Genomic DNA, 27,958 nt, shown 5'->3' on the forward strand with positions numbered 1-27,958 from the left:
GGCACGGACGCTAATTCTCATTGGCCACTCAGCGCCGTCTGTCAGTCTTCTGTTAAAGGGGCCACGACCGCCTGGGATCTGTTGGGGGAGGGGGAGGGAGGAGAAATTTTTGGGGGGGAGAAGGTGGGATTGGGGGGGCGCTGGTGGGCACCCCTGGATCTGGCGACTGCGGCCTCGCGGGGGGAGGCTGTACGGTGACAAGGGCAGGGGGGCTATTTTAGGGAATAAGAAGGCTGTGAGACCGTGAGGGGGAGGGGGGGTCCCCAGCGCCGAAGCCGGAGCAAGAGACGCTGAGCCCGCGCTAGCGGCGTAGACAGGGCTCCAGAGCTCCAGATCCGGGCCCCGGCCGCCGCCAGGGGCCCCACCCGGTGCCCCTACCCCATCCCGCGTCCCTACTGCAGCCCAGCTCCTCCCGCAGTCGCCGCGGATCAGGTAGGTAAGAGCCCGGCCCAGCCTGCCCGGCAGCGCCCACCCCGGGGACCCCTGGGCTAGCCTCCCCCACTCACTTGCTCGAAATCCTGCATTCCCATCTACATCCCAAGGGAACCCAGAGTCCAGATTTCACAAGCCAACCCAGGAGAACCAGGCGTGTCCCTTCTCGGAGCTCAGAGTCCCCAGCCGAACCCTGGTATCTCAGACGGGTTGCCTCCTTTCGCCTCCTCCAGGGCCCAGAAGCCTGAATCCCTCAGCTCAGGCTTAGTCTAGATCCCCCCTTTGGGCCCAGTCCTGGGAGCTCCAGACACTGGCCACCGCTGCACGGCTACCTCTATTGCTTCCGAATCGTTCCCCCATTTGCGCCCCCACCTTCTGGCTGGAACAGCCGGCAGCGTTCCTCCGTCCAGGCCGGCTCGCCCTGGAAACAGGCCGGCGTTGGAGCTGTCCATGGTCAGCTCTCTCGGTAGCCTCGCCTCCCCCTTCTCCTGCCACAGCCGCCCAGAAGGGGGTGCAGGCGGCGTGGGGATCCCCCTAACCGCGCCTTTGACCTGGGGATCCCCAGAGCCCCACCACCCCTAGCTGGGCAGCAGGGTTTTCATGTTTAGGCACCCTAGCTTTCCGGGACTCTGGCTGCTTCACTTCAGGGCTTTTGAATGTCCCTGCCTCGGACGCTTTAGAGACCTTGTCATGGAACCTCCAACTCCCACCTGGTTCTGAAGGGCTGTTGGTACCCAACATCTGCTGATCCTGAGTAATCGCCGTCACCCTATTCAGCACCCGGGGAATCCAGTTTCCCAGGCTTTGCCCACCCCCCTCCACTTAGCACCTAGTTTAACAACCCTCCCCCCACTCCCCCTTGTCAGACAAATGTGCCCAGTCTCCTGATACACCGGCACCTGCTTACTGCCTTAGGGACTCAGGCGCCATGAGTTCTCTTCAAAAATCTGGAATGCAACTCCTCTGCTTCTGTCCTCCTTTCTTCTGGGAGATCTAGGTGTCTCACCCCATCTCGTAACCCCCATTTAAAGAAATACATCCTAGGAACCCAGTATCTCAGACCATGACAACTGTCCCGTCCATCAGATCACCTGCCCAGCCCTACACTCCCATCAAATATTCAGGCTCTAAGTCTGTAACACCCTCCACATGGACTCAAAGGTCTGGACCCCAGCCTGGCTCTCCACTCTATTCCCATCTTCAGGTTTTTGTGGCCCCGCCGTTCCATCAACTTCACTTCTTCCATGGCCTTAATGAACTCATCTGCCTGTCATCTCAGGTGCTAGACTTGCAGAGTCTCCTCTCCCACTAAAGCTGGGTGGTTGATGTATTTCTGGCATCTCATTGCCTCTAGAGACCCATATGGTGATGTCTGATATCTCATACTCCAAGTACCAAGCAGCCATCCCTTCCTCCCAGTGTGTTCTGTGGCCAGGGTTCTTGACCTGGAACCTACTCACCATCTTCCTGCATTTCTAGTTATAATGAATCCTTTCCTTGTGTTATGTTCCTGATTCCAAGTTCCAGAGCATTTCCAGATGGTACATCTATTCCATCCTCATCAAGGCGTGATCCGCATTCTATACCATGTGCTACATTCTCGGCATGTCTTTTGCCACTTGCTTCTCCCCATCCCCAACGAGCAGGGTTGTGCAATGTAGCCTATGTGCACATTTCCTTTTCCTCTTCTTCTTCCTCTCCCCCTCCTCCTCTTCTTCTTTTACTTTTTTCTCTTCTGGTCTTTTCAAATACCTAGATAACATCCCTATGTCAATTTCTGCTCTCAACCTTCTCCTCAGACATGTCCTATATTTCTAGCAGCTGGGGCTGGGGGTATAGCTCCGAGGTAAAGCACTCGCCTCATGTGCCCAAGATCCAGGGTTCGATTCCTATCACAAGACCAAATAGACAAAAATATCTTGCCCCACCACCACCCCTTCAAATAATCTCAATGTAAGGTCTCCAGTGTTTTCATTTTAGATGTGTTTTATGTTCTGGTCATGTCTGCCCTTGTTCTAGAGCTCCTTCTCACCCCATGGATATTCTAACTTGTAGAATGTGTTGTTTTCAGTTAAATAGTCTAGTATTTATTAAATTTGTGCTATTTATCTTGCACAATCTTTTAAAAATGATTTATTTTACTGAGCAGTGGTGGCTCATGCCTTTAATCCCAGCACTTGGGAGGCAGAGATGGCACATCCCTGTGAGTTTGAGGCTAGCCTGGGTTACACAGTGAATTCTAGGACAGGCTCCAAAGCTACAGAGAAACCTTGGGAAAAATAAAAAAAAAAGATTGGTTTTTATGTGAATTGATGTTTTTCTGTATGTATGTTTATGTGAGGATGCCAGATCTACAGGAACTGGAGTTAAAGACAGTTGTGAGCTTCCCTGTGGGTGCTGGGAATTGAACCCAGGTGCTCTGGAAGAGCAGCCAGTGCTCTTAACTGCTGAACCATCTCTCCAGCCCTTGGAGCTTGCCCAGTTTTAAACCTGGAAGGTCCCAGAACAGTCTCCTTCTTGTCTTTTCAAGTCTCAGGTTCTAGGGCCTTGTCCCCTCAATCCCCAGCTTCTTTCCTCCCCTTACTATGACCCTAGCTCTGGTGTCAGACTTGTCCCTGGTGGAACATAGGTTTCCATCTCCACCTGCTGCCTTGGATTCTAAGTCTGTTCTCACTCTGCTTTTCTAGAGTCTTCAGCCTCAAAAATGTTCTTGTGTCCTGAACACCCCCATCCCCATTAGGGGATCTTTTTGTATCCCTGTTATTTCCTACACTTTGTGTTTTTTTTTTTTGTGTGTGCACACATGCCACAGTATGAGGGTGGAGGTCAAATCACAACTTGCTGGAGTAGGTTCTTTCCTTACACCATATGGGTCCCAGAGAATCAAACTCGGGTTCTCAGTCTTGGTAACAAATGCCTTTGCCCACTGAGACATCTTGCTGGCCCTGGTGTGTGTGTGTGTTTGGAACAGGATTTCCGCGGGCTAGTTTTTGTTTTTTATCTGTTTGTTTGTTTGTTCTATTTTTTTTAAATTAATTTATTTATTATGTATGCAATGTTCTGTCTGTGTGTATGTCTGCAGGCCAGAAGAGGGCACCAGACCTCATTACAGATGGTTGTGAGCCACCATGTGGTTGCTGGGAATTGAACTCAGGACCTTTGGAAGAGCAGGCTCTTAACCGCTGAGCCATCTCTCCAGCCCCGTTGCTTGTTTTCCAAGTCCTGGCTGTCCTGGAACTCACTCTGTAGACCAGGCTGGCCTAGAACTCATAGAGATCCAGCTGCCCCTGTCTCCTGAGTGCTTGGATTAAAGATGGGCACCAGCCAGGCAGTGGTGCAAGCTTGGCAGTGGTGGCGCATGCCTTTAATCCCAGCACTTGGGATGCAGAGGCAGGTGGATCTCTGTGAGCTTGAGGTCAGCCTGGTCCACAAGAGCTAGTTCCAGAACAGCCAGAGCTACACACTAAGTTTCAGAGCAGGCTCCGAAACTACAGGGAAACCCTGTCTTGAAAAATCAAAACAAACAAACAAACAAAAAACCTCAAAACAAAATAAAGGTGCATCATTACTGCCCAGCTCCTCCAGCTGGTTTTAACTTGCCATCCTTCTGCCTCACCTGGGATCAGCTGGGGGCTTGATTTATATTTTGTGTCCATGCATTCATGCTGAGCAGGCTCTGAGTTCTGTATCTTTACTGTATCCAGATTTACCATGTCCTGCATTAGGGATGTCCCTTTGTGTCATTTTGCTCACCTCTGTGTTTTGGGTTCTTGTCAGGTTGTCTTGGACTGATATTACCTTCAAAACCTCAGTTGTAGCATAGGGCCTGCTAGTTAGCAAAAAAGCAGCTCTTGTGGTCAGTTCCGGGCTCAGTGTCTTGTCTTTAGTGTGGGATGTAGCATTTTGAGGACACTGATTGTCCACTTTGTTTCTTTTAATGATCTATTTCAATTTTATGTGCATTGGTGTTTTACCTACATGTATGTCTGTATGGGGACATAAGAAGTTGTGAAATTGGAGTTACAGACAGGTGTGAGTTGCCTTCTGGGTCGTCTGGGAGAGCAGACAGTGTTCTCAATCATCTTTCCAGCCCGAGTACCCACTTTCTTGTTCAGTGAATCTGAGGTCTACAGCAACCTAAGTCACCCCAGCCTGCATGTCCTGACCCCGTTGAGACATAAGTCACCCCAGCCTGTATGTCCTGACCCAGTTGAGACCTAAGTCACCCCAGGCTGTGTATGTCCTGACCCCGTTGAGACCTAAGTCACCCCAGGATGTATGTCCTGACCCCGCTGAGACCTAAGTCACCCCAGGATGTATGTCCTGACCCAGGTGTGACCTAAGTCATCCCAGGCTGTATGTCCTGACCCAGTTGAGACCTAAGTCATCCCAGGCTGTATGTCCTGACCCAGTTGAGACCTAAGTCATCCCAGGCTGTATGTCCTGACCCCGTTGAGACCTAAGTCATCCCAGGCTGTATGTTCTGACCTAGTTGTGGCTTTGAGCTCCCCATGTTGGGGTCTTGCCTAAAGCTGGCCTTCTCTCTCAGAAACATTTTCTTGGACTCAGTTTCTGGGAGGCATAGAGTTTCATGACCACCATTTAAAGACCAGGGGCTCTCATGACTCAGCTGCATCCTTTGCTACACTCCAGAGCCCATCAGCCCTCTTCTTCCTCTCACAAGAACCCAAGGCCCTAGAGCAAGGCTTTGGTCACAGTCCTCATTTGGGTGGAGCTGGGAAGTATCCAATCTCAAACCGGTTAGGCCGCTGCGTGGACTGGGGAAGGAGTGAAAGTCCCTCCTGCTTTCGGCCGGGCCAGATGGACCTGTTGGACCTGAAGGGTTCCAGGGAGAGAGAGGCTCACTGGCCCTCACTACATCTCCGCCCCGCCCCTGGCCAGGAGGGCCCGAGTCCCGCCTTCCGGCCCTACAAGCCCCGCCCCTTCCCCCCTCCCATACTCTTGGTTACCGCCTCATGAGGGCGGGGCTGGAGGAGCATACCTGGACGCCTAGATCCTAAAAGGGCGGAGAAGACTCCAACACCTTAGATTTTATGGGTCTTTCAAGCGATCTTGATCCACTAGGAGTAAGGAGGGCTCCGGGAAGACTGCTGGAGTCGCAGACCCCTAGATGTGGGGTCGACGGGCTGTGGGGGGCCTAGACAGCTGCGACCTGAGGCAAATGACTCGACCCTGCTTCGTGTTAGGCATTTTTGCTTTGTTTTTGTTTTATGAGAAAATGTCTAATGTAACCCCTGCTGATCTGGAATTCCCTAAAATAACCGAGAATGACTTTGAACTCCTGATCCTTTTGACTCCACTTCCCAACTACTGGGATTACAGGCTTACACTACCTTGCCTGGCTTAATAAATGGATATTTTATTTTATTGGTATTGGGGATTCGACCCAGACCTTCGCGCTGTGCCAAGCATGTGCTTTACGCTGAGCTATGACTCCAGCTCTCGTACTTTTTTTACTTATTCCCTCAAGTGTACTGTTGGACCTTAGGTCGTAGAGAGAAATGGGCACCACATCACTGCCTAGTGACCTAATTCAGTAGCCGAAGTCCCGTGACTTTTTTAAGGCGTGGTTCTGGCTTGGGCCTCAGTTTCCTCATCTATGGAGTGGGTTGAGGACTCAAAGCGGAGCCACAACAGGCAAAAGCTAGTTTTAACCCACTCAGCCAGTGACTAGTCCCCCGGCTTTATTCAGTTCTCGAGTGGCCAGGCTTTGGTTTGCTACCAGTGTCTGGCGGAGCCAAGTCTCAACATCCCGAAATGCTTTTACCTAAGAAGTCCCCGCTGTTTATCCAAGAGCAATGGGTTCCCAGTTTATCTTTGCCATGATTACAAAGGACAGGCCCCAGTTTCCCGTTCCTGGCAGCCAGCACCTAGTTTCCCTGCCTCCCCACCACGTGGCTGAACCTCATTTTCCCCCATGTCATGATTAGCTTGACTGACCTCAGTTGCACCTTGTGCAATGCCCGGATTGGGGCCCCAGGGAGTACCAAACTAGCAGCGCCTCAGTTCTCTGCCTGAGCCCTGAAAAGGCTAGTCTGCCCCCTCCGCGCACCCGCAGGCCGGCACCGCCGCCATGATGTGCGAGGTGATGCCCACCATCAGCGAGGATGGCCGCCGGGGCTCGGCGCTGGGCCCGGACGAGGCAGGCGGCGAGCTGGAGCGCCTCATGGTCACGATGCTCACGGAGCGCGAGCGCCTGCTGGAGACGCTGCGAGAGGCGCAGGATGGACTGGCGACAGCGCAACTGCGGCTGCGTGAGCTGGGCCACGAGAAGGATTCCCTGCAGCGGCAGCTCAGCATCGCTTTGCCTCAGGTTGGGCGGGGCCGATGGGGCGGGGCCTAGAGCCAAGTGCCGTCCTTGGTGGGCGGAGCCACGAGGAACGGAGTATGGGATTGGCTTGCTGTTAATGGGGGGGTCCTAGCTGCGAGATGGGCCGGGCTTATATGGAAAGGGCGGAGCCTGAGCCGTAGGATTTGCTGAGGATGCGGGACCTGAGTGGCGAGATGGGTAGGACTTGGTGGGAGGGCAGAACTTGAGAAAGGCGGAGCCTGGAGGAGAGGCGGAGACTATAGAGGAAGGGCGGGGCCTGAGCCGAAAAAAAAAACGTGGGGCTTAGCAAGAGGCAGGCAGTGTTGGATTTACTAGGAAGGCGGGACCTCTAGAAGGTTTAGCTGGGAAAAGAGGGTAGCCTAGGAGAGGTAGTGCCAGCCGTCTCCGGTAGGGAGGAATATGGAATTAGCTTACCATTGGTGGGTGTGCCTCATCATCGAGATGGGCGTGGCATAGATGGAAGGGCGGGGTCTGAGCAACAAGAGGAGGTGTGACCTAATTAGGACCTTTAGGTCCAGAGCAACAACAGGGAGGAGAGTTCTGCCCAGAGGGGCGAAGTTTGAATGCTAGGGGAGCTGGACTTAGCAAGGGTCACGTTAGAGAGTCTGGAGGAGGCGGGGCCTAGCAAGGAGGGGCGGAGCCTTCAAATTCTTGCAAAGAGAGAAAATAGGAAAATAATTGAGTCAGCCATCTGATTCTACCCACGCCTGGACAGGAGTTTGCGGCTCTGACGAAGGAGCTTAACTTATGTCGGGAACAGCTTCTGGAGAGAGAAGAAGAGATCGCCGAGCTGAAGGCGGAGCGTAACAACACCCGGGTGAGGGCTTTTGGCTGGATGGGGCATACGGTGGTGCCGACCAACATGTCTTTTTCCAGCATCTAGTTTTCTTGCTTCCAGTCTCCTGAATCATTTCCTTCCTGTGCTCCCATCCTTTTTCCCTGACCTGACCTTTCTGCTGATATCATCCCCTTCCTCAGCCCCACCTCTGCTGTCCCTCTTTTCCTCACCTCTGCATGCTCCTATATCTTCTTCCTTGTGCACTACCAACGTGTCCCCCTTGCCTTGACCCTGCTCTTTCTCCCTTGCGTCTTTTCCTTGACGCCATGCCCTATCCTTCCAGCTCCTTTTGGAACACCTCGAGTGTCTGGTGTCCAGGCACGAGCGTTCCCTGAGAATGACTGTGGTGAAGCGGCAGGCCCAGTCCCCTGGAGGCGTCTCCTCGGAGGTGGAGGTGCTCAAGGCTCTAAAGTCCCTCTTTGAGCATCACAAGGCCTTGGATGAGAAGGTAGGCGAGTCAGAAAACGTGGTTGACCTCAACTAAACTAAGTGGGAAAGAGAAAAAAAGTTGGCTATTATTGGCTGGAGATATTCACACCTGAGAAAACATTATTGTGTCGAATTGGAACATGAATTGATTGAAAAGAAATATGTACTATCTAATCCCAGCACTCAGAAGGCAGAGGCAGGTAGATCTCTATGAATTTGAGGCTTGCCTGGTCTACACAGAGAGTTCCAGGCCTTACAAGGTTATATTGTCTAAAAAATAAGAAGAGAGTAGGGGATACCGGGGATAGCCTGCCTGATACCTGGCTGACACCCCACACTCACAGTGGCTTCAGACCTTTCTTCCGCAGGGTGATAAGGGACGAGTTTGCCAGACTCAGACTTTGCACTAGGCATCCTTCTGCCTCAGCCTCCTGAGTAGCTCCAGGCTCTACTTGGTCTGAACAAGTCTCACACCCCTCCTCAGGTCCGGGAAAGATTGCGGATGGCGCTAGAGAGAGTGGCGGTGCTGGAGGAGGAGCTGGAACTCAGCAATCAGGAGGTAGGGGGCGTGGCAGAGGAGGGGAGGGGCCAGGTCTCGGTGGAGGACAACCGCAGGGCCTCTAAGCAGGAACTCAGTGTGCTCTGGTGTTTTGGTTCTTCTAGACTCTGAACCTTCGAGATCAACTATCTAGAAGGCGGTCAGGGCTGGAGGAGCCAGGCAAGGATGGGGACGGACAGGTAAGAGGTGTAAGTCCCCTCCCTGTGACTTCCACTCAACAGTGATTGGTTTGCTGAGCATGGAATCTAGGGTCTCAAGTGCTCTACCTCGGCGCGCACTCCTTCCTGGAGGATTCTAGGCAGGGCTCTTCCACTGAGCAACGTCTCCAGCCCCTCACTGGGGGATTCTAGGCAGGGGCTTTTCTTCTGAACCACATCCTTAGCCAGCTTTTTACTTTTTGTGAGTCTGGGTCTCACTCTACAGCTCATGTTGACCGCCAGCTCAAGATCCTTCTACCCGAGCCTTCTATTTCACTGAAGTCCAAGCCTCCAGCACTATGCCCAGGGCCTCCCTGAGTCTGTAATGAGCATTTTGCTATTTTTCAAAGTTCTTATTAATTTGCCTATGATAATGTAGAGGTGTTGCCTCTGTGCATGGGGAGGTCATAGGACAGCTTACAGGAGCTGTTCGCTCCTCTCATGACGTGAGTCTTGGAGGCTGAACCAAGGTCGTCAGGCTTGGTGGCCGAACCATTTCATCAGCTCCTGATGGTCTCTTTAATGTTTGGCCCAATGACACCTGAACCCCGAATAGCTTTACCTGTCACCTAGCTAACGTCTTTGGCCGTCAGTGACAGACCCTTTTGAACTTTGGTCTACAAGGCCCTTCTTACTGGTCTCTGGTTCCCCTTCCCATCCCCTGCCCTGTGGTAGCTGATCAACCCTGCTCTGCACTTTGGGTTCTCTTCCTTCCTCTCTCTCTCCAGACCCTTGCTAATGGCCTGGGTCCTGTTGGAGACTCCAGCCGGCGCACGGCAGAGCTGGAGGAGGCCCTGGAGCGGCAGCGGGCAGAGGTGTGCCAGCTGCGGGAGCGCCTGGCGGTGCTGTGCCGTCAGATGAGCCAGCTGGAGGAGGAGCTGGGCACTGCTCACCGCGAGCTGGGTAAGGCCGAGGAAGCTAACTCCAAGCTGCAACGAGACCTCAAGGAGGTGAGGCGGAGCCCCTGGAGAGCCGCTCTCTGTCCCCCTGCCCTGGCCTTCTCCCAACCCTTCGAGAGTAGCTGAGTTTGAGGATGATGGGACCTGGACTCAGTCTCCTCAGCTGCACAATGGGACTGATCTGAGTGTTTCCATGTGGCAGTGTGGCCCTTAGCACCTTTTTACTGTGTTACCATGGTGATAGAACCCAGGATATCACATCCCCTAGGCCCAGGATCTATCTACTTCTGAGCCATGGTCCCAGATTCTTATTGGCAGGTACTTCCTTCTGTGTCATCCCAGCCACTCAGGGGGGATACTGGGCAGTAGCTCTGCAGTCAAGCTCCATCCCTCCCGCTGCTTTCCTTTTTGAAACAGGGTAACTTGCCCAGCATGGCTGTGCAGTCATGGCCTTCTGCCTCAGACTTCTGTGTACTAGGCTCTGCTGGGCTGGATACTTGACGACAGTGAATGGGAACATGGATTTTTTTATTTCCCCTTAGCAGGGCTGTTTCCCCGCTACCAGCCCTCGCACCAGCCCCAGGCATGCCTATCTCCCCCTGATCTAGCACATCTTTCCTGGGAGTCTAAGCTTGTGCTAGCCTCTTTGAGAGCGGGCATGAACTGTCCAGAGAGATGCCAGCAAGTACTCTGTGATATTAACAGTGTTACACTGAGTGGGCTTGAGTGGAGACCGCATCCCATAAGTCTTTGGCCTTTTACTTGCCTACACATCCCAGGCAGGCCTTGAACTTGACTGGCCTCCCACTCTCAGTCCTCTTGCCTCCTACTTGTTGGGGTTACATGCAGGTGGCACTGCAAGGCCCTGAGCTTTCCATCATCTTTATGGGAGGGTCTAAGCCAGACTGTCTGAAAAGCGATGATGCACAATGGGGCAAGGAGCTTATTTTCCATAAACCCTTGCCATGCCTTGTCTCAGCCTCTGCCACCACAAACCTTTCTGGGAGTTGTAGTCCACACATCTCCTCACACTGTCTAAATTTAGGCCCTGGCTCAGCGGGAGGATATGGAAGAGCGCATCACGACGCTGGAGAAGCGCTACCTGAGTGCCCAGCGTGAGGCCACGTCTCTACATGATGCCAACGACAAGCTGGAGAACGAGTTGGCCAGCAAAGAGTCGCTGTACCGACAGGTGGGAGCCACCAGCAAGAGACCATGGGAGGATGCTGGGTAAAGGAGCCCCTTGGCATTTCTGCCTGTTTCTCTCTTAGAGTGAAGAGAAGAGCCGCCAGCTGGCCGAGTGGCTGGACGACGCCAAGCAGAAGCTCCAGCAGACCCTGCAGAAGGCTGAGACCTTGCCGGAGATTGAGGCTCAGCTGGCACAGCGTGTGGCTGCTTTGAACAAGGTGACAGCCTGGCAGGGGCGGGGCCAGGGGTGCAGGGGCGGGACCAGGAACTCCAAGGCATCTTGGTGGAATCAAGTCAGACTCCATGGGTCCTGTCCCCTAGGCTGAAGAACGCCATGGAAACTTTGAAGAACGGCTTCGGCAGCTGGAGGCACAGCTGGAGGAGAAGAACCAGGAACTGCAGCGGGTAAGGGAGCCATGAGAACCAATGGAGCTCGCTGTGAGGTGGGGGCGGGGCTTATCTGAGGGTGTGGCCTGGTAGGATTTACCTGAGGGATATGGTTTAGATGATGAAAGACTAGGCTTATGTCAGGGGAGGGGTTTGCATGAGAAGCAGGACTTGGAAGCGTGTGTGTGTGTGTGTGTGTGTGTGTGTGTGTGTGTGTGTGTGTGTGCGTGTGTGTGGTAGATGAGCCAGCCTGGGGCAAGGCTTACTGAGGGGGTGAGCTAGTAGGGACGGAGATGAACGGCAGAACTTCTGCGGAGCTTCTGGGGCTTACGTGAAGGTGCTAGGTGCGGGGTATGAGGCTTAGATGAGGCGGTGTGATTGGGAGGAATTTAGCGGAGGGAATAGGTTAGGTGGTACTTCTGTGAGGGCCGGACTTAAAGAGCCTGAGAGTGAGGACAGGAACTTAGACGAAGGAGCTGGGGTTGGGTTCCAGGGGTTGTGTTAGCTGAGTACATGGTTGAGTGGGATATAGATGGGAGATGGGGTGTAGTGAGGCTACCCCTCCCGAGGTACTAAAACGAGGGGGCGGGGCTTAGATGGGGTCAAGGCTGGGTGAGATTTACATGAAGAGGGGGGCTTAGAGGAGCAGGACAGTGAGCGGGGCTGAGCTGGGGCGTCAGAGGCATTGGTTGGAATGAGGGGTGGGTTAGGAATGAGATTAGATGGGGCCAAGCTAGGTGGGAGGCGAGATGAGAGGAGGAGGGCTTTGGGGAAGGGCAATAATAGGGGAAGGAACCGCTTGACAGTCTCTGCCCTGTCCCTTGCTCAGGCCCGGCAAAGGGAGAAGATGAACGATGACCATAATAAACGACTGTCAGAGACAGTGGACAAGCTGCTGAGCGAATCCAATGAACGCTTGCAGCTTCACCTCAAGGAACGCATGGGTGCGCTGGAGGAGAAGGTGTGCTCCCCACTCGTCCTAGGCCTTTGACAACCCGGGTGTCTCTAGCTGCCATTCTGGGGCCCATACATCTTCCTCAGATCTGTCATCTGACACCTCCTTACACGCAGACTCTGACTGACTGAAGGCACCATTTTTCTTGAACTTTCCAAGAGCAGAATTTTGCTAGGTCACAACCCCTCCATCCCGGCCTCGCCCTCCCATTTCATCCCTGTCCTTACAGAACTCGTTGAGCGAGGAGATTGCTAACATGAAGAAGCTTCAAGACGAGCTACTGCTGAACAAGGTCAGAGCCTGGGACTCGGTGGGGAAGCTATTGGGCAGCCTCTCCTCAGAGCACCAGAATCTCACCCCATAGCTCTGCCCGCCTCCTCTCCCTAGGAGCAGCTCTTGGCCGAGATGGAACGAATGCAGATGGAGATTGACCAGCTACGGGGAAGGCCACCCTCCTCCTACTCCCGGTGAGGGAAGCCCTCCTGTCCTTTCTCTAGGGAGCCCCGATAGTCAAGTTCATCCCTTCATCTCCACTCCTTACTCTCAGCTGCTCATCCCTTATTTTTAATTTTTATAGTACTGGGGATCAAAGCCCAGGGCTGTCATCAAGCCACACCTCAGCCCATCACTGGGGGATTCTAGGCAGGGTAGAGACCTCTGACCACACCCCCACCCTCACTGGGGGATTCTAGGCAGGGTAGAGACCTCTGACCACACCTCAGCCCCTCACTGGGGGATTCTAGGCAGGGTAGAGACCTCTGACCACACCTCAGCCCCTCACTGGGGGATTCTAGGCAGGGTAGAGACCTCTGACCACACCCCCACCCTCACTGGGGGATTCTAGGCAGGGTAGAGACCTCTGACCACACCCCCACCCTCACTGGGGGATTCTCAACTCTACCCTGTACATCTCCAGCCTCTTTTACTTTCCTTTTGAGACAGGATCTCACTAACTTGCCTGGGCTGGCTTTGAACCTGTGGTTCTTATGCCATAGCCTCCCAAGTAGTTGAGACTGCAAGCTTACACTTCAGGTCCAGCTTCATCAATTTTGTTCATTTAAGAATATTTAAACTGGGTGGTGGTGGCTCACACCTTTAATCCCAGCATTAGGGAGGCAGAGACAGTGGATCTCTTGAGCTACAGGACAGCCAGGGCTACATAGGGAGACCCTGTCTTGGAACAAACAAACTGGCTGGAGAGATGGCTCAGAGGTTAGATCACTGACTGTTATCAATTCCCAGCAACCACACTGTGGCTCACAACGATCTGTAATGAGATCTGGTGCCCTCTTCTGACGGACAAGGATACATGCAGGCAGAACACTGTATACATGATTAATAAATCATTTTTAAAGACAGGTTTCTCTTAGCTTTGGAGCCTGTCCTGGAGCTTGCACTGTAGGCAAGGCAGGTCTTGAACTCAGAGAGATCCGCCTGCCTCTGCCTCCTGAGTGCTGAGATTAAAAGCACGCACGACCACTGCTCAGCCTTAAAAAAATTCTATTTAAAAAAAAAGCAAACAGCAGGGCAGTGGTGGCGCACGCCTTTAATCCCAGCACTCTGGGAGGCAGAGGCAGGCGGATCTCTGTGAGTTCGAGGCCAGCCTGGTCTACAAGAGCTAGTTCCAGGACAGGAACCAAAAAGCTACAGAGAAACCCTGTCTCAAAAATAAAAAAAAAAAAAATAAAAATAAAAAAAAGCAAACAAAAAATAATATTTTAAAATCCATTCTTTGACAAGTTCATACATATGTCTTGGTCATATACACTCCCAACTCTCCTCTAAACTCCCCCAAACGTCTCATACCCAATTCCTTCTCTCTCTCTCTTTCCTTTTTTGTTTTGTTTTGTTTGTTTGTTTGTTTTTCCAGACAGGATTTCTTTGTGTAGCCCTGGGTGACCTGGAATTTTCTCTGTAGACCAGGCTGGCCTAGAACTCACAGAGACTCACCTGCCTCTGCCTCTGCCTCTGCCTCTGCCTCCTGAGTGCTAGGATTAAAATGGATGCGCCACCACTGCCCAGCCCAATTTCATTTTAAAATAACCTACTAAGTCCAATTATTGCCACCCCCAGCCCAGGCTGGCCTGTTCCTGTGACCCCCTAACCTCTATCTCATGTCTGGCCCCTGGGTTCTTAACTACCCTTTCTATGTTCACAGGTCTCTCCCTGGCAGTGCCCTGGAGCTCCGTTACTCCCAGGCACCAACTTTACCTTCTGGTGCCCCCCTGGATCCTTACGGAGCTGCCAGTGGCCGGGCAGGCAAGAGGGGACGCTGGTCAGGGGCCAAGGATGAGTCTTCCAAGGTCAGCAGCCCCCTCTGGGGCCTGGACTGAGGGGCAGTGGGCAGTGCTGGGGGACAGCTGGATCTAGGCAGCTCAGGGAGGATGTGGGGCCTGGACTGAGGGGCAGTGGGCAGTGCTGGGGGACAGCTGGATCTAGGCAGCTCAGGGAGGATGTGGGGCCTGGACTGAAGGGCAGTGGGCAGAACTGGGGGGCAGCTGGATCCGGGCAGCTCAGGGAGGATGCTGGGATGAAGGACGCATCCCTCTGACTCACTGCCTTCCCTCCTGGCCTCCAATACCACGGGTACCGCCCGCACATCGCATCCTGTGGTTCACATGGTGAGCATATGGATGAGGGAAGAGTGGAGAAGCCAGGGGGGTGAGGCCGGGTGAAGAGAAGAAGTTGGCTGGGTGCGGGGCAGTCATGGGTGTAGGCATGGCTTCGCGACGGTTAGGTGAGCCACTAAGAGACTCATGCTGTGGAGAAGCACACGCAGCAAAACGCTTGCCGTGTACACACCAACACCGAATTCCCAGGCTTCAGCATGCGTGTAACAAGCCAGATGCGGTGGAGTGTGCCTGTTGTCTCAGCTCGGGGGTGGGGGGGTGTAGACAGGAGGATCTTTGAAGCCTGTGGTCAGCCAGCCTCAATAGGGAGCTCCAGGTTCAGTGAGAGACTATGTCTCAAAATATAAGGTAGGGCTGGGCCTTCAGGACTCTTGGGTAGGTGGGTCTCTGTGTTCCAGGCCAACAAGGTTGACACAATGAGACCCTGTCTAAAACAAAAAACAAACAACAACAGAAAAAGAAGTAAGGTGGAGCCAGCAAGACGTTTGCAGCTTAGCCTCGTGGTCTGAGGGACAGACCTGAGTCCCCAAAGCTGTCCTCTGACATCTACATGCACACCATGACACACGCACACCCACCACCACACACGAAACAATATGTTAAAAAGAAAACAAGAGATTCAGGAGAATCATGTGACCAGTGACATGGGGCTGCAGCTTCTGCATAGGTACATCTTAATACGAAGAAGGAAGGCCGGAGAGATGGCTCAGTGGTTAAAAATGTCTACTTTCCTACCAGAGGTCTCAAGTTCATCCTCACGGTGACATCTGTAAGTTCCATTCTGGTGATCCTCTGCCCTCTTCTGGCTTCTGTGGGAATCATGCATGTGCATGGTGCACATACATACATTACATACATGCAGGTAGCAAAACACTTACATAAAATAATCACACACATATATATACAGTATATATATATGTATATATATATATAGTTTTTTTTTTTTGAAACAGGGTTTCTCTGTAGCTTTGGTGCCTGTCCTGGAACTCACTCTGTAGACCAGGCTGGTCTTAAACTCACAGAGAACCACCTGCTTCTGCCTCCCGAGTGCTGGAATTAAAGGTGTGCGCCACCGCTGCCCGGCTAAATAAATATTTTTTAAAAAGAAGAGGCATATGTCTTTAACCCCAGCACTCAAGACAGTCAGAGCTCTGTGAGTTTGAGGCCAGCCTGGTCTACAGAGCAAGTTCTAGGACATCAAGGGCTACAACAGAGAAACCCTGTGTCAGATAAACAACGCATAGCCAAAGCAACAACAAGACAGCTCATTGTTGGGGCGTGCATGCCACACCACGGCTGTGGAGGTCAGAGGATGTCTCTGTGGACTCGTTTCGTTCCTCCCACCTTCACATGGGAGCTGAAGAATGAGCTTGGGTCACCAGACTTGTGCAACAGGGGTTTTACCCATTGAGCCATCTCTTAGATCCAAGAAAGACCTGTCAAGAGAAGAGCTATGAGCTAGGTCAACTGAAGCTGGGTGTGCCTGACGCCCTGGCTCCACCACCATACTGCAAAAAAAAGGAAGGGTTCAGAGAAGAAGTGTGGGGTGCAGGTGGGTCAGGAATATGGGGCAAAGGCAGGTGCCAACCTCAGTCCTAATCCACAGGGGCAGGACTGGGATCGATCTGCCCCTGCCGGGTCCATCCCTCCTCCATTTCCTGGAGAGCTTGATGGCTCAGATGAGGAGGAGGCCGAGGGGATGTTCGGGGCTGAGTTGCTGTCCCCCAGTGGGCAAGCTGACGTGCAGACGCTGGCCATCATGCTTCAAGAGCAGTTGGAAGCCATCAACAAGGAGATCAAGTGAGTCCCGAGCCAAGTGTGCTGTGTCTTGCCCAGTTTGTCTCCACAGCCCCGATGCTCCCTAGAGTCTGCCCCACCCCTTTCTCTAAGCCTGTCTGCTCTCCCATTTCTGTCAAGTGGGTCTCCCAGACGATATTCCATACCCAGGAACCACCCCATCATCTGCGTCAGTGTTCCTGAGCCAGCATGCACACAGGAATGGGCGCAAAGCACCAACCTTCACCTCAGGGCAGGAGAAATCTTCAGACGGCCACAGCTCCATATAACTGTGTCCTAGAACCTCCTGATACGGCAGGAATCTCAACATACAGTCCCAACAATAGCAAACCCACCCACAGACCCTACCCTCACACAGCAATCCAGAACCTCAGCTGGGCTGGGAGTGTAGGTCCCTTGGTAGACCATTTACTAAGCATCTGCAGGCCCTCAGTTCCATCCCTAAGATGGAAAAGCAAAGAAAGAAGAAAGGGAAAGAAAGAGAAAGGAGGGAAGAAAGGAAGAGAGCTAGGAAATAAATAGAAAGAAAGATGATAGATAGATAGATAGATAGATAGATAGATAGATAGATAGATAGATAGATAGATAGAAGCTGTGGTGGCACATGCCTCTAATTCCACACTCAGGGGAATTCACTGCAGAGGCAGGTGGATCTCTCTGAGTTCAAGGACAGTCTGGTCTACAAAGCAAGTTTCAGGACAGCCAGAGAAACACAGAGAAACTCTGTCTTGAAAAACAAAAAACAAACAAAAGATTGAAAGGAAAGAAGGGTTTGGGAAGATGGCTCATTGGTTAATGTATTTGCCACACTTGAGGACTGGAGTTCAGGTCCCTCGGAACACATATAAATGCCATGCAGGCTAGGTGACTCATTTGAAATTTCAGCCTCTGAAGACAGAGATGGGCTCCTCCAAGGAAGCCGGCTACTAAGACTAGCCATATCAACAAGATATGTTTGGCTGAGAGATGCTGGCTCAGTGAATAAGTAGAAGAGTGACCTTTGGTGAGTCTGGCCGTCAACCTCAGGTCTCTCTGTATGCATTCACATCCACACACTGTGCCCACACACATGCAAAAGCACGCACACACACATGCGTGCCACACAGATGCACACACGTGTGCACACACATGCAAAAGCATGCATGCATGCCACACAAATGCACACGCACACATGTGCACACACATGCAAAAGCACTCACACACATGCGTGCCACACAGATGCACACACATGTGTGCACATACATGCAAAAGCATGCATGCCACACAAATGCACATGCACACATGTGCACACACATGCAAAGCATGCACGCACACATGCTTGCCACACAGACGCACACACGTGTGTCCATACAAATGCAAAAGCATGCATGCACAAATGCGTGCCACACAGACGCACACACATGCAAAAGCATGCATGCACATATGCGTGCCACACAGATGCACACACATGCGTCTACACACATGCAAAAGCATGCATGCACACATGCATGCCACACAGATGCACACACATGCGTCTACACACATGCAAAAGCATGCATGTACAATGCATGCCACACAGATGCATACACATGCAAATGCATGCATGCACACATGCGTGTCACACAGACACGCACACACACATGGAAAGAGAGAAATCAAAGACTGAATACAGCTCTGCACCTACCGAGAGTTTCCAGCTGACAGCAGCGTTTTCAGGAAGCCTCGCAGATTCTCCAGACAGTGCCTGCTTTGACGATTCTGTAGTCACACATTCTCCCTGTCTCCCAGGAAATGAGATTAACACAATCACATTCTAACTCAGACATTATTCATCTGTGCTCCCAAACTGAATGGATTCATTACCTTCTACACCTACTTTGATTGACCTTGATTTCACCCTGATTTTAGCATTTTGCTCTAGCAGTTCTTGGGACACTGTCTCTTTCCTGTAGTGATATTATCTTTAAAATTATAATTTGTAGTATTGGGGATTGAATCCAGGGCCTTGTGTATGCCAAGTGAGGCCTCTAGTGCTAAGTCACACCCCAGCCCCTCACTGGGGGATTCTAGGCAGGGGCTCTACCACTGAGCTATACCCGAGCCCCTCATTGGGGGATACTAGGCAGGTGTTCTACCTCTGAGCTACACTCCTAAGCCTTTTTATGACTTTACTGTAACTGTTTGGCTAACCTCTTCTAATTGATAGAAATCACAACTATTCAGCCCCAATCCTTAAGTGATTTCTTGAGACTCTCAGGATTTCTTGCCTCTCCCTTGAGCCCTTGCAACCATGGACAAGCTGTCCACTAAAACAATCTTAAGTCACTTCACGGTTCTGAGTCACACCGCCCTCCCCTCTGCAGACTTTCTGGCCACTTGGGATTTGTGACTTCTCACCCCTCCACCCTGCACTAGTCTTCTTTCTCCTTCCCAGGCTAATCCAAGAAGAGAAAGAGACTACAGAGCAGCGTGCAGAAGAGCTGGAGAGCCGGGTGTCCAGTTCTGGCCTTGACTCACTGGGCCGGTACCGCAGCAGCTGCTCACTGCCGCCCTCCCTCACCACCTCCACCCTCGCCAGCCCCTCACCTCCCAGCTCTGGCCATTCCACCCCTCGTCTGGCACCCCCCAGTCCTGCCCGGGAGGGAACCGAGAAGACCGTGAGTATTCTCTGTCATCCCAGCCCAGTGTAGGTAGGAGAGGTCAGGAAAAAAAAAAACTTCCCACAAATAGCTCCCAGAGCTTTTGCACAGTGGATTCCAGAAGCATGCGTGGCCTAAGTCCCAAAGGCTGATTTCTGGAAACGTGTGTGTGTGTGTGTGTGTGTGCACATGTGTGAGCATGCCTTAGTACTCCTCGGGGAGGTCAGGACAATTTGTAGCACTTGGGTCTCTCCTAACATTTGCATCTTGGTGAGTGGGCTCAGGTCACCGGGCTTGGTAGCAAGTTCTTTACCCACTGATCCTTCTCGGTGATCCTATTTTGACTTGTTTTATGTGTTATGTTTAGCTTTTGTTTGTTTTTTGTTTGTTTGTTTGTTTTTGTTTTTTTCTTTTCGAGACAGGCTTTCTCTGTGTATCTCTGGCTGTCCAGTTCCAGGGCACCATGGTCACTGCCTTTACCCCATTTGACCTAGGCTACCCTATCTTCAAGTCAGTGCCCAAGCAAGGGAGAACTTAGACACATTCTCAAACCCCCAAGCTAATTCTGCGTCTGTCTCTGTCCCCAGAACCATGTCTCCAAGGAAGAAGCTGGTGCTCCACGAGGGGAGGGCCCAGCCATTCCAGGAGACACCCCACCACCTACTCCCCGCTCTGCCCGTCTTGAGAGGATGACCCAGGCTTTGGCACTGCAGGCTGGGTCCCTAGAAGATGGGGCTCCTCCCCGGGGAAGGTCAGCATGGATGTGGGTTGAGAAAAGGGATGGGACAAAGACTTGGGGGGATGGTGTCTATCCCAGGCTCTGTCCTTTCTCTCTAGTGAGGGCACCCCAGATTCCCTCCACAAAGCCCCCAAGAAGAAGAGCATCAAGTCATCCATAGGTCGGCTCTTTGGCAAGAAAGAGAAGGGTCGGATGGGACCCCCAGGCCGGGAAAGTGTTTCTCTGGGTAAGTATTGTAACGTCAACCTTCCTCTTCTCCCTCCCTGCCTTCTTCCCCCGTCCACCTTCTCATTGCTAGAAATTAACTTCTTTCTTTGTTTAGTAATACTGGGAAATTGAACTGGAAATTGATCCTAGGTCCTCATGCATGCTAGGCAAGTACTCTGCCATCAAGCTATAGCCACTGCTTTTTTCTTTTTCGAGTCAGGATCTCTCTGTGTAACAGCCCTGACTGTCCTGGAATTTACTCTGTTGACCAGGCTGGCCTTGAACTCACAGAGCTCTACCTGCCTCTACCCCTGAGTGCTGGGATTAAAGGCGGGCGCCACCACTGTGCTCCCTGCTCTTTTTTTTTTTTTTTAAGATTTATTTATTATGTATACAACATTCTGCCTCCATGTGTGCCCGCACGCCAGAGGAGGGCGTCAGATCTCAGTACAGATGGTTGTGAGCCACCATGTGGCTGCTGGGAATTGAATTCAGGTCCTCTGGAAAAGCAGCCAGTGCTCTTAACCTCTGAGCCATCTCTCCAGCCCTGCTCTTTTTTTAAAAAAATTAAAAATTGTATTATCATTCTCCGTGTGTTCTGGCTATATATGGAGGTCGGAGGACAGTCTTATGAAGTCAGTTCTCTCCTTCCACTTTTCTTATGTAGCCTTGGCTGTCCTAGAATGCTCTATGTAGACCAAGCTAGACTTGAGCCTACAGAGCCCCCGCTTCTGCCTCCCAAGAGATGGAATCAAAAACATACAGCAGCAGGGCAGTGTGCCAAGCCTGTCACCCTGACTGGCCTGCTCTGTGCTCTGTAGCATAGGATGGCCTTGAGCTGATTCCTGCCTCTCCAGTGTTGGGGATGTGAGGCCTGAGCTAGCACACCCCCCTGACACTGCCTGACCCATCACTGACTTTGAGCTTCCTTGCCTCCAGCTGGGACACCCTCTGATGAAACACTGGCCACTGACCCTCTGGGGCTGTCCAAGTTGACTGGCCCAGGAGAAAAGGACAGGAGGAACAAGAGGAAGTGAGTGTTCTGGGGTTTGGGGTGGGCATGGATACTGCTGAGATTGAGTGACCCTGAACATGCTTCCCAGCTTTCCTGATTTGTTGTCTGGGCAGGGAAGGTGGGTTAAGGAGAGTCACACCTGGTGCCTTACCAAGATGCCTTTGCCATGTCTCTGTGTGAGAGTCCATGCTTTCACTGTGTGCCTGTGTGAGAATCCACGCTTTGGCTGTGTGCCTGTGTGAGAGTCCACGCTTTGGCTGTGTGCCTGTGTGAGAGTCCACACTTTTGCTGTGTGCCTGCGTGAGAGATCCATGGGAAGGATTCACAGCCCCTGCCTACCTTCTCTGCTAGGCACGAGCTTCTGGAAGAGGCCTGTCGCCAGGGCCTGCCTTTTGCTGCCTGGGATGGTCCCACAGTGGTCTCCTGGCTGGAGGTACTTTGTTATTGAAATAACCCTTCATGTAGAGTTACTAATCAACCCCCTTTTAGGTTTTTGTGTTTTGTTTGTTTGTTTTGCTTTGTTTTTCTGTAATTAACTCAGGTTCTCACTCTGTAGCCCTGGGGAGCCTCAAACTGATGGCAACCCTTCTGCCTCAGACTCTTGAGTGCTGTGATTACAAGCCTGAGCCACTGTACCAGGCCTTTATCCTCGACCCTCTGACAGTCGTGCTATCCAGGGCTGGTTGATTCCGCTCTAGAGAAGCCCAGAAGTGGGGTGGGAGGGAAGGTCAGGACCTGAGGCTCTTAGGAAAGCTACTTCCTCCTCCTTGCACCCTTGCCCTCTCTCTCTGTCTCTTCGGGTCTCTCCTGGTCTCTGCCGACTGTCTGTCTTCTCCTCTCTTCTCCCACATGTCTGTCTTACTGCTCCTGTGTCTTTGCCTGCGAGCCTTCTCCATCTGTCTCTCTCTCTACTGACTCCTCCACATTCTCGCCTTCCCATGGCCTCAGCTCTGGGTGGGCATGCCTGCGTGGTACGTGGCTGCCTGTCGGGCCAATGTCAAGAGCGGCGCCATCATGGCCAACCTGTCAGACACGGAGATCCAGAGGGAAATTGGCATCAGCAATCCCCTGCACAGGCTCAAGCTGCGCCTTGCCATTCAGGAGATGGTGTCACTCACGTCACCCTCAGCGCCTGCTTCCTCCCGCACTGTGAGTGCCTGCAAATCAATGCCCTCCTGCTCACCCTCACCCCTCGCCAGCCTCCAATCCTGGGCCCCGTGTCACGGGTGTGTCCTCAGGCGACATCTCTTTCAGGGACCTATTGACTTGTTCCACCTGCCCCCAAGAGTCCCTTCCTGTGGATTTCACCACTTCCAAGGGACCACCCCCAAATCCATAGTTTTCTTTTTAGGCAAGATCTCCCTCTATAGGTCTGGCTGGCCTGGAACTCACAGAGACCCATGGCCTCCTCTACCAGCTCACCATGTCCAGACTCAGTTTTTTCCTAGGAAACCTCAAATAGGCAGACAGTTATTGGTTCCTGTGTTGTCTGAAGCAGTGGCCCCCTCAGGCTACTGAGTAAGTTCAAGGTCAGCCTTGGTAAGACCTTGCCTCACACTAAAAAGAAAGATGGCCTGCAAGATGACCCAGTAGGTAAAGTTGCTTGCCACCAAGCCTGACCACCTGAGGTCAGTTCCTGGAACCCACATGGGAGAAGACGAAAATCAACTCCTATAAGGGTCCTGAGACTTTTACCGAGTGCCACGGCACACGCATATAAAATAAATAAATGTTCTTCTAAACATGTTTTTTTTTTTTTTTTTTTTTTTTTTTTTTTTTTTTTTTTTTTGAGACAGGGTCTCTCTGTGTAGCTCTGGCTGTCCTGGAACTCACTCTGTACACCAGGCTGTTCCTCAGACTCACAGAGATCCGCCTGCCTCTGCCTCCCGAGTGCTGGGATTAAAGGCGTGCGCCACCACCTAGTGCAACACATGTTCTTAACCACTGAACCATCTCTTCAGCCCCAAAATTATTTTACTAAATATCTATTTATTTATTTATTTTGTGTGCGTGTAATTGCCACGGGGCATGCGTGGCACAGAACTTGGGTTGCCAGACTTGGCAGGAAGCACCTTTATCTGCTGAGCCATCTTGCTGGACGCAAGGTCCCAACTCCTAGGGCTTCAGCATGGAAGACGCCCAACACAGGGTCATTTCCGTTGTCACCTCTGCTTTGAGGCCCCAAACAGAATGAGCTTAAACAATGAGTCAGAGTGGGACACTTAAGAAGCCGTCTGTCTGCATCCTGTGTCATCTCCCATCCCGTGACACCTAGCATCCCTCAGCCCACAGGAAACGTGTGGATGACACATGAGGAGATGGAGTCGCTGACAGCAGCTACGAAACCCGTGAGTGACTCCTGCTGGTGACCCGGGGGTGGCACTATTCCTATTGGGTGTGGGGCTGGGAGGATTCTGTCTGTCCATGCATCGTCTGTCCCTTCTGTTCTCCTTTGCCTGTCCCCTTAACCCACCCTTCTTTCCCCCTCTTCCCACTAACGGGTCAGGAGACCAAGGAGATCAGCTGGGAGCAGGTAGGGTGCAGGACGGGCTGCCCGCATGACAGGTTGTGCACGCTGCATGGTCTTTCTCTGTCCCTGTGCCCCACCCTTTTCCAGAACATTCTAAGTCCCCACCCAGGAGGCGAAGGCTGCAGCTTGGAGCTCAGCTGTGGACTAGTTCATAGTGGCTTGGTGGGGGACTAAATGGAAGCCCTCTGTCCACCTCCAGCCTAGAGCACAGGTCTTCCCATGGTTGTGGGTTGCTTGGGAGCTGCTGGGCTATGGGACTGCTGGAGCCGGAGGGAGCCGCGGGGCCGTCTAGGGTTGGGAAGAGGGCTGAGGGTTCAGTGGCGCTAGTGTTAGCTATGCTATTATGGTGGCTATGAGGTGGACACGGCAAGTGAGAGGTAGGGAGGACACTGTGGCCTGGAGAGGAGAGAGGCCCAATGCCTGACTTGAGCTTGCAGGGGTGGGGGTGGGGGTTGTAGGCTCCAGATTGGGCTGTGGTCTTTTTCCAGGCCCTGAAGCTGCAGACTTGGGGGTTTAGCTCAGCCTTGCCCCAAACTAGACTGTTGAGTATTTCCTGAGTGTCACAGGAGTGATAGTCTCTGGGTGTAAGGAAAGCCACACTGAGTCCTGCTTCACATTTGGGCTGAGTGGGTGCAGACCGGCAGAGCTTGGGGCCAGCCGGTGGGGCCCTTGCCTGTAACACAGAATTCTAGCTTCCAGCCAACCTGGAGTGGGAGTGTGTGCCTGTAACTCCGTCATTCAAGAGGGTGGAGGCAGGAGGATCTAAGTTCAAGACCATCCTCAAACTTCACTGTGAATTTGAGGCTAGCCAGGGCTACACAAGACCCTGAGCTGTTTTGTGCTGGGGAGAGAACCAGCGTGGGGTGGGGACTGAATGTTGTCCTTGAGGGCCTGACCCCCTCCCTCACCTGCCCACGGCCCCAGATCCTGGCATATGGCGACATGAACCACGAGTGGGTGGGGAACGACTGGCTGCCCAGCCTTGGGTTGCCCCAGTACCGAAGCTACTTCATGGAGTCGCTAGTCGATGCTCGGATGTTGGACCACCTGAACAAGAAGGAACTGAGAGGTCAACTCAAGATGGTGGACAGCTTCCACAGGTGGGGCTGCCTGGCCAATGGGAACACCCAAAGGGGAAGAAGTCACACCCCTAGAGAGGCTTTAGCCAATGGGAAGTTTTATGAAATTCTGGCTTGTTGCTCCTTGAACCAAGAAGGTGATCCATAGGAAAACCGAGATCTCTTGTGGTCCTGGTGACCTGCTACAGGGGAGGCCAAAACAGGAGGATGGCAAGTCTGAAGTTAGCGTGGACTATAGAGTGAGTCTGAAGTTAGCGTGGACTATAGAGAGTCTGAAGTTAGCGTGGACTATAGAGAGTCTGAAGTTAGCGTGGACTATAGAGTGAGTCTGAAGTTAGCGTGGACTATAGAGTGAGTCTGAAGTTAGCGTGGACTATAGAGTGAGTCTGAAGTTAGCGTGGACTATAGAGTGAGTCTGAAGTTAGCGTGGACTATAGAGTGAGTCTGAAGTTAGCGTGGACTATAGAGTGAGTCTGAAGTTAGCGTGGACTATAGAGTGAGTCTGAAGTTAGCGTGGACTATAGAGTGAGTCTGAAGTTAGCGTGGACTATAGAGTGAGTCTGAAGTTAGCGTGGACTATAGAGTGAGTCTGAAGTTAGCGTGGACTATAGAGTGAGTCTGAAGTTAGCGTGGACTATAGAGTGAGTCTGAAGTTAGCGTGGACTATAGAGTGAGTCTGAAGTTAGCGTGGACTATAGAGTGAGTCTGAAGTTAGCGTGGACTATAGAGTGAGTCTGAAGTTAGCGTGGACTATAGAGTGAGTCTGAAGTTAGCGTGGACTATAGAGTGAGTCTGAAGTTAGCGTGGACTATAGAGTGAGTCTGAAGTTAGCGTGGACTATAGAGAGTCTGAAGTTAGCGTGAACTATAGAGTGAGTTCAAGGCCAGCTCAGGGAGCTAGTGAGACCCTGTCTCAAAATTAAAAATTAAAAATAGAGAGATCATGAAGAAAGAGAGGGAGAAAGTCAGATAAGAGCAACAAGAGCAACGACAGTGGCCATGGGAAGGCTCCTGAGTGACTCAGTTTCCCCCTCTGCTCAGGGTTAGTCTGCATTACGGTATCATGTGCCTGAAACGGCTCAACTATGACCGGAAGGACCTGGAGCGGAGGAGGGAAGAGAGCCAGACCCAGATCAGAGGTGAGGTCCTGTGGGGGCCAGGCGGAGAGGCAGGCCAGAGGGAGGGAAGCCAGATTTCAAGAGCTACTGAGAACATGGTAGGGTGAGCATGCCACGCCTTTAATCCCAGCACTCGGGAGGCAGAAGCAGGCGATCTCTGTGAGTTCGAGACCAGCCTGGTCTATACAGCAAGTTCCAGGACAGGCTCCAAAGCTACAGAAAAACCCTGTCTCCTTTTCATCTTCAGACGTGATGGTGTGGTCCAACGAGAGGGTCATGGGCTGGGTGTCTGGGCTCGGCCTGAAGGAATTCGCTACGAACCTCACTGAAAGCGGGGTGCACGGGGCCCTGCTGGCTCTGGATGAAACCTTCGACTACTCCGACCTGGCCTTGCTCCTACAGATACCCACACAGAACGCGCAGGTGAGTATGGTGCTCAGGGAACATGCTGGGCGCTCCCACCTGCGTGCTCCAACCTAGGCCCACCAACCTCCCCCCTCCTCTTCCAGGCCCGGCAACTGCTGGAGAAAGAATTTAGCAACCTCATCTCCCTAGGCACAGACAGACGGCTGGATGAGGTAGGCGTGGCAGCAGCTCTGAGGCTCCCTGCCACACTTACATCAGTGATGAAGGGGTGGGGCTTGGTGTTGCCAACCAATTGTGGTTGGAGGTTGAGCTAAGTGAGGGGCATGGCTGAGGAGAGGAGCAGAATGGGAGTTTAGGCCTCCCTCCTTCACCTCGGGCTCCTATCCTACCACTAGGACAGTGCCAAGTCCTTCAGCCGCTCCCCATCCTGGAGGAAGATGTTCCGAGAGAAGGACCTCCGAGGTGTAACCCCCGACTCGGCTGAGATGTTACCCCCCAACTTTCGCTCAGCTGCAGCAGGAGCTCTAGGCTCCCCAGGGCTCCCACTACGCAAACTGCAGCCTGAAGGTAAGGGGCTCAGATGTGACAGTCCGGACCCTAGTCACAGCTTGGGACAACTCTCCGTCTGGTCTACCCTACCAGCTGTCACCCGGGCGCTCCTCGCAGTGGGCTATTCTCAGTCTCCTTCCCAGGATGGGACATGACCTTGCTTCAGGCCACTTGGACTCTCTCTTTGGGTCTCAGGCTGCCGGGAAGTAGAGACCCATGGTGGAGCAGGCACACGCGTGATGTTTGAAGCTTAAGTCTATTGGAGGGCATCAGGGCTTGAGGCCAGAGAGCCTAGAAACCCTGGCGGATCTGGGCCAGCCTCTCAGGCCTGTTACTCAGCCACTCAGCGTTCGGCAGATAATTGCAAGATCAATACCTGCCTGGGCCACGGAAGAGTGAGTTCAGGACAGCCAGGCCTGCTCAGTGAGACTCTGCTTCCAAAAGTAAAAGGAGCTGAGGGTGCAGCTGGCTGGTGGGGGAGCCGCGTACAATTCCCCAGTGGGAGCTGCCCTGTGGCTCACTGGTAGAGCCCAAGCCTAGAATACCCCAGTGAAGGGCTCGGGTGTGGCTTAGTGGTGCGGTATTTGACTACCAATCAAGGGGCTCCTACCTTCAATGTCCAGTACGAAGGAGTGGGGAATTCTCTGGGGAAAATAGGGGGCTTCCAGGCTGAATGGCTGCTCTCTCTCTAGGCCAGACTTCTGGGAGTTCACGAGCAGATGGTGTTTCTGTCCGGACTTACTCCTGCTAGTGGACACTTACAGGTGAGGACTCTACCAGGTGATTCTTAGGGTTCGGGGTGGTGCAATGGGACCGCAGGATGGCGGACCAGATGGGTCCCACCTACTCTGATAACTGTTTGGTCTCAATGCAAGTGACCTCGCTCTCACTCGGATGAAGACCCTCCCGAAGGCTGGGCCGTTTTCCCTCCTTTGCAGAGTATTGTCTAGCCGGAGACCACCGTCAGGGAGCTCTCACTGCGGACTATACACATCTATACACACCAGCCCAGTGTGCGCGTTCCCGCCTCCCAGATGGACTGGGCCTGGACTAAACCACAGGAAATGGACTAAGG

At 52.6% G+C, this 27,958-nt stretch overlaps 1 protein-coding gene across 3 annotated transcripts; it reads left to right on the forward strand.

Annotated features, from left to right (window-relative positions):
- The first annotated feature begins 165 nt into the window (after positions 1–165).
- Positions 166–27,958, forward strand: Ppfia3 (PTPRF interacting protein alpha 3). Of its 3 annotated transcripts, none has more exons than XM_050121195.1 (29): positions 166–432; positions 6,512–6,766; positions 7,500–7,601; positions 7,906–8,070; positions 8,536–8,610; positions 8,715–8,789; positions 9,536–9,757; positions 10,752–10,898; positions 10,978–11,112; positions 11,216–11,299; positions 12,111–12,242; positions 12,466–12,528; positions 12,624–12,703; positions 14,395–14,539; positions 16,473–16,666; positions 19,077–19,299; positions 19,869–20,032; positions 20,119–20,246; positions 21,167–21,260; positions 21,594–21,675; positions 22,191–22,391; positions 23,528–23,590; positions 24,697–24,872; positions 25,892–25,989; positions 26,216–26,391; positions 26,478–26,546; positions 26,730–26,901; positions 27,576–27,647; positions 27,822–27,958. In XM_050121195.1, exons 2-28 carry the CDS (start codon positions 6,527–6,529, stop codon positions 27,632–27,634), a joined length of 3,564 nt encoding a protein of 1,187 aa, XP_049977152.1. In that variant the 5' UTR covers positions 166–432; positions 6,512–6,526; the 3' UTR covers positions 27,635–27,647; positions 27,822–27,958. The 3 variants fall into 3 exon arrangements, with proteins under 3 accessions (XP_049977152.1, XP_049977154.1, XP_049977153.1); XM_050121197.1 differs by having other exon boundaries at positions 16,479–16,666; XM_050121196.1 differs by having other exon boundaries at positions 27,759–27,888.

This window comes from Alexandromys fortis, unplaced genomic scaffold (genome assembly GCF_014885135.2).
Source record: "Alexandromys fortis isolate MF-2015 unplaced genomic scaffold, M_Fortis_MF-2015_v1.1 scaffold_161, whole genome shotgun sequence".
Lineage (NCBI taxonomy): Eukaryota > Metazoa > Chordata > Mammalia > Rodentia > Cricetidae > Alexandromys > Alexandromys fortis.